Source organism: Glandiceps talaboti, chromosome 10 (genome assembly GCF_964340395.1).
Source record: "Glandiceps talaboti chromosome 10, keGlaTala1.1, whole genome shotgun sequence".
NCBI classification, from domain to species: domain Eukaryota; kingdom Metazoa; phylum Hemichordata; class Enteropneusta; family Spengelidae; genus Glandiceps; species Glandiceps talaboti.
The window spans coordinates 12,531,455-12,550,497 of NC_135558.1; the positions used below are offsets into that span (position 1 = coordinate 12,531,455).

General features: G+C 36.5%; 2 protein-coding genes across 5 annotated transcripts in view; both read left to right on the forward strand.

The window, feature by feature from the left end:
- Positions 1 to 4,752, forward strand: part of LOC144441498 (uncharacterized) — a 35,407-nt gene extending 30,655 nt beyond the window's left edge. For all 4 annotated transcript variants that reach the window (XM_078131081.1, XM_078131083.1, XM_078131082.1 and 1 more), the window contains one exon: positions 1,949 to 4,752. In XM_078131081.1, coding sequence (XP_077987207.1) covers positions 1,949 to 3,307 — 1,359 coding nt within the window. In that variant the 3' untranslated portion in view covers positions 3,308 to 4,752. The remainder of the gene's footprint in view (positions 1 to 1,948) is intronic.
- A 4,158-nt stretch (positions 4,753 to 8,910) lies between these two features.
- On the forward strand, positions 8,911 to 17,671 carry LOC144441420 (kynurenine formamidase-like). The gene is made up of 11 exons (XM_078130990.1): positions 8,911 to 8,967; positions 10,182 to 10,272; positions 10,542 to 10,640; positions 11,364 to 11,412; positions 11,760 to 11,845; positions 12,227 to 12,299; positions 13,721 to 13,821; positions 15,045 to 15,123; positions 15,780 to 15,915; positions 16,846 to 16,950; positions 17,321 to 17,671. The coding sequence occupies exons 1-11, from the start codon at positions 8,947 to 8,949 to the stop codon at positions 17,354 to 17,356; spliced, it is 876 nt and encodes a 291-aa protein (XP_077987116.1). The 5' UTR covers positions 8,911 to 8,946; the 3' UTR covers positions 17,357 to 17,671.
- The last annotated feature ends 1,372 nt before the right edge of the window (positions 17,672 to 19,043 follow it).

Consider the following 19,043-nt stretch of genomic DNA (forward strand, 5'->3'; position numbering starts at 1 on the left):
ATGGTACTTGCTGTTTTATTGTAGATATGAAATGTTCATAATTCAATGTCTCATCGATGTAGAGATGTCGAGTTTTGTTCCAATAGCTGAGCTGAAATTGATACGCCATCGTGACGGTGACAACCAGAGTGACTGACAGCCAAATTTTGTTTACAATCTTATATGTTTATTCAACTTCATCTCAGTGAAGGCGATTTTATATACACAGTCGTAAAAGGTGGGGGAAAGTCAAAACTGTCGTGCCTATATTTAACCGTTCCTCTAAACATGATATTCCACGTATTGTCAACTTGTTTGACTTACACGAAAAGAAGTCGTCGGGATTTACTCCAGAATTTCATTTATTCATACGAATAGTATGCCATATTTAGGTTAACGTTACTCCCCCATTAAAAATGACACTGTCCAGAGAATATTTGATCTCATTTTATACAGAAGTCCATGTACTTGTTTCCTGATGAGTAAACATCCGTTTACAGATAGATTACATTTAGAGCGACCACGTACTGGGTTGATAATCAAACACTATTATTTTACACCTGATATGAACGTTTTAATTGAACGGGACAAGTAGCTGAAACGCTTTACTTCCCCGTTAACGGTTGTAACAGAGACACAATAAACACAACAGGATCCTCTGCCCAGTCACATTGAACACTGATAAGCATTCTTTCACAATGCAGTAGAAACAGGCTTCTAATGAAAACATGGACTTGATGATTTTAATGGCTGCAATTGCTTATTTTCTATCTGATAATCAACATTTCAACTTGATTACTTCTACATCCCCACTGTGCACAGCACCTAGTATGTAATTGTTTCTTTTGCATTAGAAGTTGTCTGAGGGCGTGTATCAAATGTCATGTCACATGAGTGAAACAACAAACCTACATCATTTTAGCTGTATTTTGAGAAGTCATAGCTTTGTATGCACAGTAGATACACAGGCATTTGTTTCCCGGGTTATGGCTCAGAATATTTCTATCAGAATACAATAAAATGACGATAATATCGTTAATATTGACGTATTAGACCAACACTATATGAAAGGGGTAAAATTACACATGTTTCTGTGATCGCGCAGGGGAATTGGAGCAGATTAATTTTTTCTAACTACCTATTTTGCATATTGCCCTAGCCCTTTATGTAACAGCAGCACATGTTACGGCCGATAACAGCTCTCCATTTAACATGTAAACATTGATATCCAATCACGTTCTCGGAAGGTAGTTAGAAAAAATTTATCTGCTCCAATTCCCCTACATGGCATTAGAAATCCGTTGATATCTTTGGTAAGCGTGGTCCGATTGTAACAACGACACGATTTATCGGAAGATTATTAAATTTAGGAACCAGGAAGTGACGGAAGGTAAAATCATCGAAATGTTTGCCCAGTACAACGGCCGGTTGAACGTTCATGTTTACGTACGGTAATGGCGGCTGCCTTTCATACCTTGTGTCTTCCTTCGCATTTAGTGAAACTGCGTGATCACAGAAACATGTGTAATTTTACCCCTTTCATATAGTGTTGGTCTAATACGTCAATATTAACGATATTATCGTCATTTTATTGTATTCTGATAGAAATATTCTGAGCCATAACCCGGGAAACAAATGCCTGTGAGTAGATACAAGAAATAACTCTAGGTAATATGTTGCCAGTATTGCAACAAATCAGATTAGAATCAGAATCCCGACATTTCACTGAGAGAAATACGCAAAACAGATTACAAAAATAAAACTGCATAGAACATTTTGTCAATTGTTTTGTCAATTACATCAAACAGATACTAAGCTTGAAAGCATATTGTAGCAAATCTCAAAATCACACTAACATGGATGAAAAGTGAAAATGTATTGATTGCGATGTAAAATGGTTTTATTGATAAGATATATTTTTGCAGTTTCTATGTTTTCACCACAAACATGTACAACTTGTGTATTTCAGGCACCATCAGTTCTAGGAGGACAACAAATGGTCGTTGCATCACCTATGTTAGCATTGCAGGCTGGTCTTCAGCAGCCACAACCTCAACATCAGCCACAGCATCAACATCAACATCAGCATCAACATCAACATCAACATCAACATCAGCCGCAACCTCAGCCTCAGCCAAGACCACCTCAGCAAGCCAGCTCAATGTATACACCACCTCCTCAGCATGGGTCAACTCAGTTCTTCAACAGCGCACAGTCAACATCAGGTCCAATGCAGGCCAGTGGCTTACAGCTATCTCAGGCAGGGTCACCAGTACAATACTCAGCCCAGAATTTTGGCAGTGCACAACCACAAGGTCCCCCTATGAATCTACCAGTGTCAATAGCTGGACAACCCACTATTGGACCCAAACCATTCGGTATGCCTCCCATGGTGAATGTGGGAATGCCCTCTGCCAAGATGGTTGGTAAGATGTCACCTCGTGCTTCAGATATGAATCAACATGTGGATGCCAAACCTTTCAGTCCTGGAAGAAGTGCTACACCACCAGCACCTACATCGAAGCCAAATACACCTTCTCACAGCCCAACAGCCAAACCTCAGAGTCCTGCAATTGGTCAGCCTCCAAAACCAAATATGGAACAGTCAATGTCCAATTCTAATGCAGGTGGATATCCAGCTCAAATGTTGACGTACACGCAAGCACCAAGTATCAATCAACAGAAGTTTGGAAGTACATATGTCAGTGCCAATATGCATCGTGGTATGCGACCTCAAATGACAGTCTCCAGACATCCATCACCCATGATGCGACCCCAGACGACTGTGATTCCTCATCCGCTTGGTGGTGTCATACAAACAGGAATGCCTTCTGCACCAGGTACTGCAGCTGTGAGATATCCAGCACCAATCCAGAGACCCAATGTGCAGCCCTACCAGCAAGTTGTGGCACCAGGACCCCGTCAAAACCAGCCACAGCAGCAGCAGCAACAACAACAACAACAACAACAACAGCAGCAGCAGCAGCAACAACAACAAGCACAGGCAAGGCATCAAATCCTTCAAGCCAACCAACAGTTATCAGCTGCTCAACAAAAGGGTAAAAATATTGGCACAAGGCCCAGTCCTCAGCATCAGCCATCAACCTACCAGGCAGCGCAACTAGCAAAAGAAAAGCAGAATATATTGGCATCTACAAAGGCTTTCTTCACTAAGCAATTAGGACAAACGTCCAGTAAAACAAGTGAAAAGAAAGAAGAAAGTAAAGAGTCGAGCAGCGACAATCCCAAGAGGGATGACAAGAAAGATGAAATTGTTTCAAGTGAAACAGAGCAGAAGAAAGAGAATGAACAGGCACCCAAATCGTAAAATAAATAAACTCTGATACTAACGTTCTTGGACATTTGATGAATGACAGGACTTATCAGATAGGGTGTCTCCATAATACAAAGAGAAAGAGACGTAGATTAAAAATTTAGTCTAGGATATCGATAGTGGTGTGTTATTTTTTATTTGTTGAGGTTTCCATTCATGTCTGTTCTCAAATGAAGAACATAATGATAGACTCATGATATTCTAAAAAGAAATGAAAAACGAGATTTGAAGATCAGGCAATTTAACAATGTTTACTATATGCATTGTCGGCATTCAGAGAAAGAGAGAGAGAAAGAGAAAGGCTTACTTTGCAATGATTGGTGCTACATTGCCCCGATAGCCCCAACTTGGTCATCTTACCATTGAAGCTGACATCAGCTTTGATGTGAAGTGGTTAAGATGATGATGATGATGATGAAAAAATATTGCTAGCTGTCGAGTGATAAACTCTTTGCGGTGTGACAGATACCTGCGACAATAATCTGTCACACTGTACTCGTACACTGGTTTACTCAAAAAAACCAGAATTTTTTGAAATCTTCTGTGGTTCAGATAGGATTGCAATCACACTTCATAAGTGTGCAGATATTTTCCAAAGTTTCTAGAGCTGTGGCATGTGTTGTTCTAAGAGTAAAAATAAAAAAAACTAAAATCCATGTGTTACAATCGCATGGGTTTTTGTACGGTTATCTGGTTTAGTTGCTAATAAACCACCATTTACCCCATGTGGTTAGGAATATGAAATGATTACAGATGGTACTCACACTTTTACTTAAAAAATACTGGTATTAGAATTGAATAATAAAATTTACTTTGATGTGGCTACTTCTGTGATTATTATTATTATTATTATTATTATTACTATTTTTTTTTTTCCGTATTACAAGGTTCCATTGTAGATGAGAAGGGAGGGTGTTTGAGACTTTCCCCCTAGTACTCATATTGTCTGTGCTGGGATCAATTGTACATTTCAGTGCATACAAGAATAGTTTGAGGAAATATATGTTGAAATGAGTAATAAGCAGTCACTCATTCACTCACTCACTTACAACGTGATGCATTTGCCCAAAATAAAACTAAAAGTGTGTGATACGAATTACATACATGGGCTAATGATGAAGAATCTTAAAAAAAAAAAACTTATAAAAAGCAATGTCTTTTTCTTTTGTAAAATAAATTTGCCTTTTGCAAAGTGACATGCTGTAAGGTTTGAAATATGAAATAGAACTTGTAATCATTTTGAATCACTCAAAACTTCCCTCTCAAGGCTCTCTGTTTTTGTTTGTTTTTCCGTTTTCTCCACATTTGCTAATGTAAATGTTTGCTGCCACTTCAATAGCTGTGTTTATTCCAATTCACCCAATGTAGTGTTACTCCTAGCTCTGCTGTTTTGAGCAGACTCTATTTCCAGGTTGTCAATATTACAATAAAGACTGCTTACAAGAATAACTGTAAATTTTCAGTTGTCAGGATCTGCATTCATATTCATTTTTACTTTCCAGGCACTATGTAGCATTTTGCCATGGTCTTACAATCCATGTGTAATAATAACCATAGACCCTGGGTGGAGGGGTCTATGTAATAACAGCGTATGGACACTGGTAAGACAAAATGTGTACGGTAATTTGGAGGTATGAGAAAATGGAATTCTGTATCAACCTACCAAGTTTGCCTAGTAGCAGTACTAGTAGTAGTAAAATTTATTCAAAAACAGGGTAGCTTGCCAGGAAACAACAAAAGCTGATTTCCACCTGGGCCCTGTTATAAACACTCATAAAAACTTGCATACCCATCAGAGAAATGAAAATGCAAACTGCTTGTCTTAAGCTGTTCTGTAACTACCTGCGGAGGTTCGCTACTGATCATAGTGTAATATTCACTCCCTAGTGTTTACATTGTAATTGTAAACCGATTGTTGATAAGGCCAAGGCTGGTTAGTCTACTACGTGTATTACACCACATATGCATGCACACACACACACACACACACACGTGCGTGCATGCATGCAGTAAGTGAACAACTTCACCTAAAACTGTGAACTTGTGCATGTTCTATGTTGTGTAATAGGCCTTGTCTGAGTGTAGTGACATCGACATTTATATATAATATACAGTGTTTTTATAGTAATTAGTTATGACCAACATTTAAATGGAGGAACTCCTCACAAGTAGGTAGGTGAAGCTCAGCTTGTAACGGGCAAATTTGGTAGCTTGTCAAAATTCAGTCGTAGTACAGTGGAATTTTATACATAGCCTACCTGTAGTCTTGAAGGACCAACACTGCTACACTATTTCAGCCATCCTAATATCCATTTTGACTTTGAATTTTCGTTTTTTCCTACAGTCTACACACTCTTTAGATCTGCTAGTCTAGAATGGCATCCCTACACACAACCTGATTGGTCAAACACTACTTAGATATTTAAATTGATCAGGGCACATGGGGAATCCATAATTAGTTGTCATCATGGAAGGTGTCATGAGAAAAGATTCTGTTCTGATTTATGTTACGTTTTTGGACATATTACTATTGTGAGTTTGGCTTTAATACTACCATGTCTAAAGAGTGTAAACTTAGACAAGCGAAAATAGGTTGGCTGAAATTGTGTGGTAGCACTAGTCTTTACGACTACATAGGCTAGTTTGTACATACAATAGACACATTTGTAATTCAGCTGGGAAGTTGGGGTCATGTTAAAGATGGGAATATGGTCAGACCCTGTATATAGGTAATACGCATCATCCCCTAAAAAATGGCCACTGTTCTACACTTCTACATCCCAAAAGTGATTGTTTAACTCAAAAATCTTATTACATGCTGTGTTTTTATGTCGTGTGGACGGTAATATTTGTGATCGCTTACAGTTGCACTAGACGCTACAATTATTGCAGCTATGGATAACTTGTACTCTAATTATTACATGTAGTATTTTGACAACTTTCAGTAATAGATCGTGGTTGGGTGATAAAAAATATGATATTACAATGTCTTTTTATAAGTAGCTGATCATCTTTGGTTTAAAAAAATGTCCCAGTTGCAGATAGTGCAGATCCCTGTTGTATTATATATATATATATAGCTAATTAGTGAAGCATAGCTATAAATCAGCAATTATGTGAGGTAAAACTAACAGTCGACTCACGTAGATGGAAAAACGTTTAGTTTTGAATAAATAGATAAAAGAAAACGTTTAGACCTCCCTCAAGTGGGATTGATGTAGTGGATGCCATCGTTAAATACAATATATTTTACCATATACTTGTATCGTTAATATTTGTACCGCTGTATTTAGAGAAACGGGTAAACCACGAGTAAATCAACATTTCAATCCCATTTACTAGTATGAAAACACGCCACCAACGACAGATGATAGAAATGGAAAGGGCAATAAGCAGGTACGTGGGTTCGTCTTGTTCATTGTAGTCTCCCGTTGAATTTGTGCATTTTCTTGTCATTTGAAATAATGAAAGCAAGATAGGAAGACTTGTCGAATGTCTAGTAACCCAAATGAGTGCATTATGCACATTTAAACGCGTTACGTCTAATCATAGACACTGTCTATGGTCTAATCTATGAAGTGTTCCAGCTAATTTTAATGTACACAAAGTCCGCCCACCGACTCTGAGCAAAACATGTAGTGTGCAACAATACATGGATATCGTGGATGACAGCCCCCGGTGACCAGACCGTAATTATAACGGCATACTCACTCACTCCTGGTTGAACACCAGAGACCATAAACAGTATACATACTCGAGTCACTTCTGGGTCGAAACTGGAGTCCATGACGGCATTTAATATGACACACTGGATTCATGCACTCCACGGTACTGCTCCCTCCAGGGTATAAGTTACTTTTAGACTAGCTTAATGTGCAGTACTATTTAATACATCTTATATACTTCCGACCATCTGTATACTGTGTGTGTGTGTGTGTGTGTGTGTGTGTGTGTGTGTGTGTGTGTGTGTGTGTGTGTGTGTGTGTGTGTGTGTGTGTGTGTGTGAGCCAGTCACGAGTGTCCTAATGATCAGTTGTGTACTATGACTCTCAGATGTAAAATGTTATCAAAGACTAATGGCTCTGTAGTATGAATTACTGAAATTTTTGTGAGAGGTATGCTGTATGATGTTATTTTTTTACACAAAAATCCACTATTGACACAAAATTTTAGTTCTACATGTAATAAAAACCAACCATTTCAGCCTTTATTGACCACATTTGGTTTGTAGTGTAATTCATACTACAGAACTATTATCATCCAGCTCACATATATTGTGACTGTGTGTACAGCAAACTGAATGAGATTTCTAAATGACACTTTTGAGTTTGTCATATTTGAAAACCTAAATACAATTTACAATTTATTGTAACTGAAGGTGTAAAGAAACATAATTTACGTTATTCAGTTTACTGCAGTAGATTAGTACAGACTCTTCAGTCTGCACTAACTGTAACTGAATACCAGTATTATTTTTTCAACTAGACATGCAACCAACAATTATATTTACCGAAAATTCATTGAATACCACAAGACATGATTGTACATGTCAATTTGGACATAGACTATCTATGGTGGCTTGAACATTGCTGTTCGGAAATCATAATCTAATTTTACGTTTGAATAAACGACTAGTACAGTAAATGCTAGTCGTGATGGGAGAGGATAGTCAAAATCCCCTCATGACTAGATCCTAGGTTATAAGTACTGTATACCTGGAAATTTTCGCTAAAGACTTCTTTCTGCTTAATATTTCACTGGAGAGCACAAAAAAAGTACAAAAATAAGTAGTGACTAAAATGCCTTCTTGTGCATGAACACAATGTACCAGTCTGGTAATTAGTAAAAAAAAATGGAATTGTGAACTAGTTGAAAACTGTAAAATTGCCAAATTTTCAAGTGAAAATATAATATACAGTGTTTTTATAGTAATTTACAGTGAATGACAGCTGCAAGTCTCTGTAATGTATCAGTATGATCAGATGATACAACCCATAACACCAAAGTACAGCGTTTTCTGTATGTACCACAATTGTTTATAGCATCCATATCAAGTACAACCCATAACATCAAAGTAAAGCAGTTTTCTGTATGTAACACAATCGTGTATAGCATCAATTGTAAAAGTATACTCTTTCATTTGCTAATTGACCACATTAGAAAGGCCACATGCTAGGCTTGTAAATAAACCAATTGAAACATTGTACTTTTACACTTGATATGAATGCTATAAACGAGTGTAGCACATAGAGAAAGTGCTTTACTTCAGTATTACTGGTTGTACATGTAATATGAATGCGAAAAGTGAGTGTAGCACATAGAGAAAGTGCTTTACTTCAGTGTTACTTGTTGTAAAAGTTATTCACATTATTTATTCAAAAGAAAAGGAGAATTATACAAATAAATTGTGGTCCAATATTATTGATTTGTGACAGTCTTATACTGGAAATTTATTTTCTCTCTGAATTTATAGATAGTTTTTGATCAATCCAGGTGACTTTTCTTGAAGCATTCCTCACTGTAGTTATGATCATTTCACACTAAGACTCACAAGGTGCGTCTATATTTAATCAGAATTTGCATATTTTTTTAGGTAAAAGTTGTACAGAGTGAAGAATTACCAAAGAGCCAAAATGGAAGGTATGTCTCATGAGGTAAGGAAGAAGACATACAGATATTTGAGATATGCATTGGTTTCATTCATTTTTACTCAGCTATCGACTGAAAGGCAGGAGTAACATATAGGTCTTGCTGTGCAACTTGTGGTAAACATGTTGTTGACTGCTTTTATTGTTATTGTAGTTGTAAAACAATATAAACATTTGACAATATGGGAGTTTCCAAGCAAGACCTCCATGTCCCTTTTGTGTATGTTCAGATCAGTGCCAACTCCGTCCTGATATGTGAAGGTGAATGAAACCAACACATTTTTAGCTTCCAAAGAGGGAACTTGAGAGATACCAGGCATCTGTCTGTCTGTCTGTCTGTCTGTCTGTCTGTCTGTCTGTCTGTCTGTCTGTCTGTCTGTCTGTCTGTCTGTCTGTCTGTCTGTCTGTGTCACTGTTTGTCTGTGTCTCTGTCCATCCATCTGTCCCTCTGTCCATCTGTGTCTGTCTGTCTGTCTGCCTGCCTGTCTGTCTGTCTATCTGTCTCTGTGTGTGTGTGTGTCTGTCTGTGTGTCTGTCTGTCTGTCTGTCTGTCTGTCTGTCTGTCTGTCTGTCTGTCTGTCTGTGTCATCAACATCTCAAGAATCCCTTGCTAGTTTGAATTGAAATTTGATACAGAGATTCTATGAGAACATTTGGAGAACTGGTTTGTTTTGGTAAACATCCTGTGAATATTAATGACTAATTTGCATAAATAATGATTTTTGGTAGTTAGGCAATATCTTCAGAATGTAACCATGAAATTTGATATAATTTGGTGTTTACCTTGATGATAACAAAATGCACGTGTCCTAGAAAGCTTATTTATGGAGATTTTAACTTTTAATGAATAATTTGCATGATTAATTATTTTCGGTGACAATCAATATCGAGAGAAAGCAAGTTTCAGATGTGGAACATATATTGATAATAACAAAGTGCTCCTGTCCTGCAATGCTTGTTTGTATAGTTTTTAACTTTATGAATCATTTGCATAATTAATTATTGTTTGGTAATTAGGCAATATCCTAACAATTGAAACTTCAAATCTCATATAATGACACATTTTCAGTCCATAATTCTGTTAGGTTTCAATTCAGCCTAATGTTGAGAAACTATTATACCCAAAGGGAGCACTTTCAGTTTTCAGCAGGTATCTATGCTTAATATCCAAGTTTTCATTAAACGTAGTGAATTCACAATGTATATTTTCCCTTTAAAAGGAACTAGACTTACAGTTTTCATCCAGCAAGTGGTCAACACGCATGTCAGCTGATGTTATTATTGATGATCATTTGCAGAAAGCCCGTGAAGGTAATGACCACGTACATATTCAATAAAAATCGACCTACCTGCTACATCTAATTGCTGCAGTTGTTATTTTATCATATAGTTAAGGCTCAGTAAACTGCACTGTACAGTTTGTTTGTCATTGTCATAAAAAGCTCTGCTTAATCTCTCAAATGGCTTTGAGGGTAACTCTTTCCATTGATATTAATATTTTCACACCCAGATGTTAAGCATGATCTGGCACTTGTCTTAAATTCTATCGTTGATTCTGTGCTTGTATCTTTCTATTGAAGTGTCTAAAAAGGCAAGATTGGTGTATGACAATGAAGCCAATGTGCCATATATTGATGATGTTTTTCTAGATATTTTTAAACCTGAAGATGTCACACCAGGTATGTTACATATACACCATGTACAGATAATTAATCTCTCTTGGAATAATGACCATGTTTAATTTATATTCATAGAGGGTTTGTTTGATTGAATTAGCATTGACCAGTATGCAAATGAAAATCAGTCATTACTGTTCAGACTGCATATTATGATTATATTGATCTTGAAGTATTTTTGATAGGATGACAAAGTTGTTGTGTTTGTGTATTCTGTGTGTGTGTGTGTGTGTGTGTGTGTGTGCGTGTGTTTGCGTATGTGTTTGTGTATTGTGTGTGTGTGTGTGTGCGTGCGTGCGTGCGTGCGTGCATGCGTGTGTGTGTTTGTGTATGTGTTTGTGTATGCATGTGACGTACTGTCAATGCTATGTGTGTAACTTTGTATGCCTGTTTGCAGTGTGGGGTAGAATGGTTTAAATTGGCTTGGGTAAGGTATGTTGACATTGTACATATGTCAGTGAGTGCATATGTGTGTTTACATTCAAGTAGCTATGTGAGTGCTTGCACACACGTGTTATTATGTATGTGTGTATTTTTTTGTGTCTGTTGTCACAGGATATTACTAATACTAGTAAAAAAATGTACATGCAGTTGAGTAGTACCATATATTGTATTTTGTAACATACATCAAGGTCTGGACAATCTATTCCATGATAAAAAGGGAGACAGACACTTTTACGAGATGACCCTCAAGAATGAGCACAAGTTATTTGTATTTTCTTTTAGATGCACCAGTATTCATTTTCATCCACGGCGGATTCTGGCAACTTGAAATGTAAGCAATATTACGATGTTAATATTTCACAATGTCATATTAATTTGAACATTTGGAAGCTGTTTGACAAGGATTTTGGTACTGTATAGGCCTGAGACTTGGCCAAATGGTTTGGTGATGTCATTCACCAGAACAGAACTGTCAAGTCATATGTTGAGTCATCGTCGCAAACCATGACCTGTTTTACAGCACTGTTCTTAGTGAGCCGTTCCACTGGGACGAAGTGTAGCAGAAGTCTTTGGGCTTGGTACTGTACCACTGTGCTTGATACTGGAAAAGGACATATGATTATGATTTTATCAGTTCAGCTTCAGTGACTCCGGCCAAAATGTTTTTTCTATCTGTAGTAAAGATGATGGTGGATATTGTGCTATGCCATTGGTTAAAAATGGAATAATTACTGTAAGTGCTGGATATACAATAGCACCAAAAGGTGAGTATGTTACACTTGAAGATGCAACCACTCTCTGTCAATTTCCTACTTTCTTAGGCTTCACCAGTGCAGTTGTTTAGGTTGTAAGTACATGTGGGTAAGAACTACCAGAATTGACATTTGACAAGGTTTCATGACCAAAAGTTGTTATCTCTCCCCCCCCCTCCCCCCCCCCTCTCTCTCTCTCTCTCTCTCTCTCTCTCTCTCTCTCTCTCTCTCTCTCTCTCTCTCTCTCTCTCTCTCTCTCTCTCTCTCTCTCTCTCTCTCTCTCTCTCTCTCTCTCTCTCTCTCTCTCTCTCTCTCTCTCTCTCATGTAATTTATATTTTTTTAAAGTAATCTATGGTAAAGTGCTGGTGAATGACTTGTATGTCTATTTCTAGGCACTTTAAACCAGATGGTAGAAGAGATCAAACAAGCTGTGGTTTTCATTGCAAACAAGTATCCACAATCAAGGTATTATTCAGTAATTACCTGTACATTTGTTCCTGCAATGATTCTTAGAGTGAACTTTTTATCTTTCATCTGCACACCTAACAAATTTATTTGGTCTGTGCCAGGGGTAATAAATGTGTGCTTTGAGCATGATGTGGTATTCTGCTATGTAAGAATGCATTATTATCAAATTTGTTTTAGAAGTAATGTTCGCAATGTATTCATTGTTGTGTTGTGTTCTAGGGGTATATTCCTTGTTGTTGTGTTCTTGGGGTATATTCCTTGTTGTTGTGTTGTGTTCTTGGGGTATATTCATTGTTGTGTTGTGTTCTAGGGGTATATTCATTATTGTGTTGCATTCTAGGGGCATATTCATTATTGTGTTGTGTTCTTGGGGTATATTCATTGTTGTGTTGTGTTCTAGGGGTATATTCATTATTGTGTTGTGTTCTAGGGGCATATTCATTATTGTGTTGTGTTCTAGGGGTATATTCATTATTGTGTTGTGTTCTAGGGGTATATTCATTATTGTGTTGTGTTCTTGGGGTATATTCATTATTGTGTTGTGTTCTAGGGGTATATTCATTATTGTGTTGTGTTCTAGGGGTATATTCATTATTGTGTTGTGTTCTTGGGGTATATTCATTGTTGTGTTGTGTTCTAGGGGTATATTCCTTGTTGTTGTGTTCTAGGGGTATATTCATTGTTGTGTTGTGCTCTAGGGGCATATTCATTATTGTGTTGTGTTCTAGGGGCATATTCATTATTGTGTTGTGTTCTAGGGGTATATTCATTATTGTGTTGTGTTCTAGGGGTATATTCATTATTGTGTTGTGTTCTTGGGGTATATTCATTGTTGTGTTGTGTTCTAGGGGTATATTCATTATTGTGTTGTGTTCTAGGGGCATATTCATTATTGTGTTGTGTTCTAGGGGTATATTCATTATTGTGTTGTGTTCTAGGGGCATATTCATTATTGTGTTGTGTTCTAGGGGTATATTCATTATTGTGTTGTGTTCTAGGGGCATATTCATTATTGTGTTGTGTTCTAGGGGCATATTCATTATTGTGTTGTGTTCTAGGGGTATATTCATTGTTGTGCTGTGTTCTAGGGGTATATTCATTATTGTGCTGTGTTCTAGGGGTATATTCATTATTGTGTTGCATTCTAGGGGTATATTCATTATTGTGTTGTGTTCTAGGGGTATATTCATTATTTAGTTGTCTTCTAGGGTTATATTCATTATTGTATTGTGTTCTAGGGGTATATTCATTATTGTGTTGTGTCCTCGGGGTATATTCATTTTTGTGTTGTCTTCTAGGGTTATATTCATTATTGTGTTGTCTTCTAGGGGTGTATTCATTATTGTGTTGTCTTCTAGGGGTATATTCATTATTGTTTTGTGTTGTAGGGGTATATTCATTATTGTGTTGCATTCTAGGGGTATATTCATTGGTGGCCATTCAGCAGGTGCTCATCTATCTGCCATGATGATGTCAGTTGATTGGACAACTCACAATTTACCAAAAGATATTTTGAAAGGTAGGTATACAATACTAAATACATAGATGAAAGTTTTCAAGAAAATAAACTACTTTGTGCTGCTGTAACAATGTTAGAAGAATTTTCCCCATAATCAACCCAGTTGGGACCTGATAGGATTGGGGTTGGCTTGTGAAGGAGTTAATCCCATGCACTGACGGAGGCTGCAATGGATTGCATACTCCCAAGGGCGTTGCGGAAGTGTAAAGTGTTGTGCCACTATAATGCTGTGCCAGGGGCAGTGTGCCATCTAATGATTTTGTTGATGTGAGTCGCAATGATAAACACTGACATTTTTTTGTGAGTCACCATATAGGAAGAGATAGGGAAACACCAAAATTTGGTACGTCACTAAAATTTGGTTTGTGTCAGTGGCATGTCAGATTGGCTTAGAGAGGGCACACTGGCTAGGAGTGATGATTGTAAAAGGCTTTGAGCACAGTGTGGGAAAGTATACAGTATAAAAATTAACATTACAATTGATAAAATTTACATACTACTATTCATTGATGGACACTGGCTTGATTGTCCTTGTGTAAACAGGCTTGAAAAAGTAGAGATATATCTATTTTGTGAATTTAAAATTTGTGACAATTTTCACCAGGTGCAGGGTTCGTAAACGTCTGTGAATGTCGTAGGATGGTAACTTGATACACAAATTAGTTGAAAATCAATCTGTTTGTTTCATAGAATAAAAAAAAACTTTCAAAATGAGACAAATTCCCTTGCAAACAGCTGTTTAGATTGTGTCTCACTCAGGATTATTCAAATATGCGGCATTTGCATGTGAACAACCCAGATAAGGAATGTTTATATTTTGGTGATTACTTGCTAGTGAGTCATCACAAGTTCTCCACCTCCAATCATACAGTCAGTCATATGCAAAATAGGGTCCCGGGCACAGGCAGTTGTGCCTTTAAAGTGTGTGAACCTTGTGTCTATTGTATTATACTAGTAACTCAAAACATTTGTCGTATAGCAGGTATCAAGCTTACACTAGACTGTAAGATACGTCGTGACGTTTCGCCCTCACCGGCCTCCTCTCACCCTAGGGGTTGGCCGATGGTTGAGGGGCCCTGTCACGGCGTACCTTACAGACTAGCTTAACACCTGACACCTGTCGTAAGTACATGTGTCATGTAGTTCACAGTAAATCATGTTCTAGAGGATGTAGGTCACCTTCATGTAATCAAATATTGATATTATATTATCTTTTGTCACAGGTGTGGTGTTACTCAGTGGAGTCTTTGATATCTGCCCTATTGTCCATACATATGTAAATGACCCATTGAAACTAACTGAGTAAGTAGTTCACACACACACACACACACACACACACACACACACACACAAATGTTTAGCATAATCCTTTTAAGTGAAAACAAATCTCACATTTTACAAAAGCAAAACAAAAACAAAAAATAAACAAAAACAGCTCACATTGTCACTTAAATTTGTATAGCTAAGTTGTGTGTATGTATGCATAATGTATGTAACTGTATGTATGTATGTATGTATGTATGTATGTATGTATGTATGTATGTATGTATGTATGTATGTATGTATGTATGTATGTGTGTATAATGTATGTATGTATGTGTGTATGTGTGCATAATGTATGTGTCTGTCTGACTCACTTTTTCACTGTTTGTCTCTGTTTTTATGTGTGTATCTCTTTATATGTGATTTCATGTGCATGCATGTATATCTAATAACGTAAATATAATCTAAGTTTGTGTAAGTCTGTGTCTCTGTGTCCGTCTGTCTGTCTCTATTTACATGTCTTCAAGTACATGTCAGTATTTATAAAGTAAGTATCCACATCTAAAGTATACACCTGAGTGGTTCATATTCATGTATTCATGTATATGTGTGGTATGGTATGGTGGATATGTGGTTAGTTATTAGCCAATGAAAGATGATAATGCAAAATTGATGTAATTATTGTTTTTATGAAGAGATGAAGCTAAGAGACTCAGTCCTACTACATACATCCAAGAAACCTGTCAACTTTCAAAACATTGTAAAGTTTTAGTGGTGTTTGCTGATGAAGATACGCCAGCTTTTAGGAAACAGTCTAAGGAGTATGGCCAGGTAGGATGATATAATGGACATGTTGTTGAGCATGTCCATTACGACCTTTTTGGTCTATTTCGACCCTCTAGCATGAGGTAAAATGCTATTGCAGGTACTGAGAATGAGTCAACCTTCTTGTTCTATTTTGACCCTCTAGCATGAGGTAAAATATGGTATTGCAGGTACTGAGAATGAGTCAACCTTCTTGTTCTATTTTGACCCTCTAGCGTGAGGTAAAATATGGTATTGCAGCTACCAGGTACTGAGAATAAGTCAACCTTCTTGTTCTATTTTGACCCCCTAGCATTAGGTGAAGTGCTATTGCAGGTACTGAGAATAAGTCAACCTTCTTGTTCTATTTTGACCCTCTAGCGTGAGGTAAAATATGGTATTGCAGCTACTGAGAATAAGTCAACCTTCTTGTTCTATTTTGACACATTAGCGTGAGGTAAAATGTTATGACTGAGAAATGGCTACTTCATTCACGATTGCAGGTTAAAAAATGGTTGACCTTTCTAAGAACACACTGCTCATATGTAAATTGTGCTTATGTCCTAACTCCACCATCCTGTCCAGATGTAATTTATGGATATATACACAATAACATCATCGGTTTAGATAAACACTCTGGTTGGATTTAACAATAATAGCTCTTGGTGGTAATCTCAAATTCAGCCAAATTTCCAATTTGTACACACAATGGTAATTTCCAAATAAAATGTAAAACTTTTGTATTCAAATTTTTCATTACTTTCAAATTTGATTTTTGGTCCACCAAACATTACAGTGATAGTTGTCTTTAAGTTCTGTTTGTCATTTAAATTCTAGTATTTTGAATCGTTTGTTTCATAATTGATATTAAATACTAAAAAAAGGTAAAATTTCTGGCAGTCATTTCAAAGTTTTTGATTTCTGATTTGATTCATACATTTTATTTGTCGTCCATAGCAACTGAGAGATGGTGGTTTGTCAGTGAAGGAACTTGATGTCAAAGGTCATGATCATTTTGATCTGCTTCATGACTTTCAAAACGATGACTATATTGCAACACAGGTGATTATATTTGAATTTTTTACCCAGATTTCAAGTAAGCCATCTACATGTGTTGATCTATATAACTATAAGCTATTTTCACAGTGGAAGTAATTACCAAAATTTATGATAACCACACAGTTATTGTGATAATTTCTTTTTCAAATTTTTGGACTGCATGTCATTCATGTCAAATTCATCTGTTCGCATACACAGAGTTCTTTCCTAGACTTGGACATAGTACGGTATTCAACCTATGATTTCTTGAAACTAGATTGTTACTGTATTTTGTTGGATATCTCACAGATGTGAAAATGAGATTCTACATTACCATATCTGTTTATACATATAGTTGATTTATCCTTGTTTTTTGGTTTTGTTTTTTTTGCAGGAACTCTTAAAGCTGCTTAAAGGTGGTGATCAGTGATAGAGGATTTAGTTTGTAAACCTGAAGAGGTCCACGCAAGACTGCATGATTACTTGCCAATTCTATTTCCTTTTTGTATGCTTAGTTACTTTCTCTAAAGCTTCCAAAACTTTATTGGAAGATTCTCCTTTGAAATGTCTAGCTGTTTAGTATAATTATAGTGCAAGAGATACAGAAAGTAGTCTTAAAACATGCAAACACCGTAATATGTATTTGACCTTTAACCTAACCAGAACCAGACGTATGACCTTAACCCTTTAGTCTCTGTGTTGTGCACTGTCAATACTGTCAAATTTAACAAATATGACGACTGCATTTTTACAGGTTTTTAAGTATTTCAGATAACTTTTTTATCAAATCTTTTGATACTGCCCAATAGAAAACAATCATTACTTTTATTCTTGCCAAAAATAAGGTTGAAAGGTGCCAAAAAGTGCAGATAAACATGAATTTTTGTTCAACTCATTTTAGCGGGAAGTAAGTTGGATACTGAAAAGATGTGCAATTAAAATTCCATGACAAATGATAGTATCACCTGACTGTGTAAGAATTGAAAGGTTTAGAGGATTTCTTTGAATTTTTATCAATGAAATACTGGTATGATTTGTTTATACTCCTGGGCGTTCCTTTCAAGGTTTTCCTGAGATTGCACAGATTTCGAAAGTTGAAGTGGTCTGACAGCTAATTGTTCACAAGGTCACTGTACTTCTGGAAAATGGGAGGTTCAGTTACCTTTAAGAAGTAATTTTCCAAACTGTTAGTGTTAGATACTTTAGCTGTGGAAAGGAGATACTGGTATAGCAGAGTTTGGAATCAATTATTCAAGTGTTATGGTAATTTATCAAACTGGTATACACTTACTGTGATACTGTAAACCTAGATATTTTCACTACTAGAACATTTTGCGATTTTACAGTCTTCATCTTGTTCTCAACGACTTATTTATACTAATTACCTGACTGGTACATTGTGTCCATGTATAACTTCGAAGGTATTTTAGTCAGTACTTATTTTGCGTTTTCGTTTACCAATGAAATAAGCGAAAATAAGTCTTTAGTGAAGTTTCCAGGTTTACAGTAATTTTCAAAAAATAGACAATTTGATCATGAGAGTAGACAATTATAGTAGTATTGCGCCGGATAGGAGCGCAGCAACGACTTAAGTTTAGATAAAACGTAGGGAAAAAAGGCACAAGCGACTGTCGGCAGTCTAACAATGTGACTGCACATGGATAGAGGAATCACTGATATTATTGTATGACATCGTACAGGAACCCGTCATACATAGCAATTATGAAGATGAGCAGAGTTTAACTGCAACTGAAGAAACTCTTTGAAAGTCCCTGAAATTAAAACAACTTCTGAAAAAAAAAAAATTGTTTCAGACTCTTAAAAAGTGACATAAATATATGAAAATATCGTGGCATAAAAATGTTGGTGAGTCATATTGGCATGACAAATGAACTTTCCATCAAATAAATTAAATACATTACATGTAATATAGGTGTTGATGAAATATATGCCATGAGAATGATCTGAAAAATCTCTGAAATTTTAAGTTACTAGAATTGAAGATAATATGAGGCTGTTGAATCGTTTATTGCCGCCTTTGCTCGATTCTCGCAACCATGAGCAATATATTTTTGCATAGTTTATTGACATAGTATTAAAAGTATATATACTGGAAT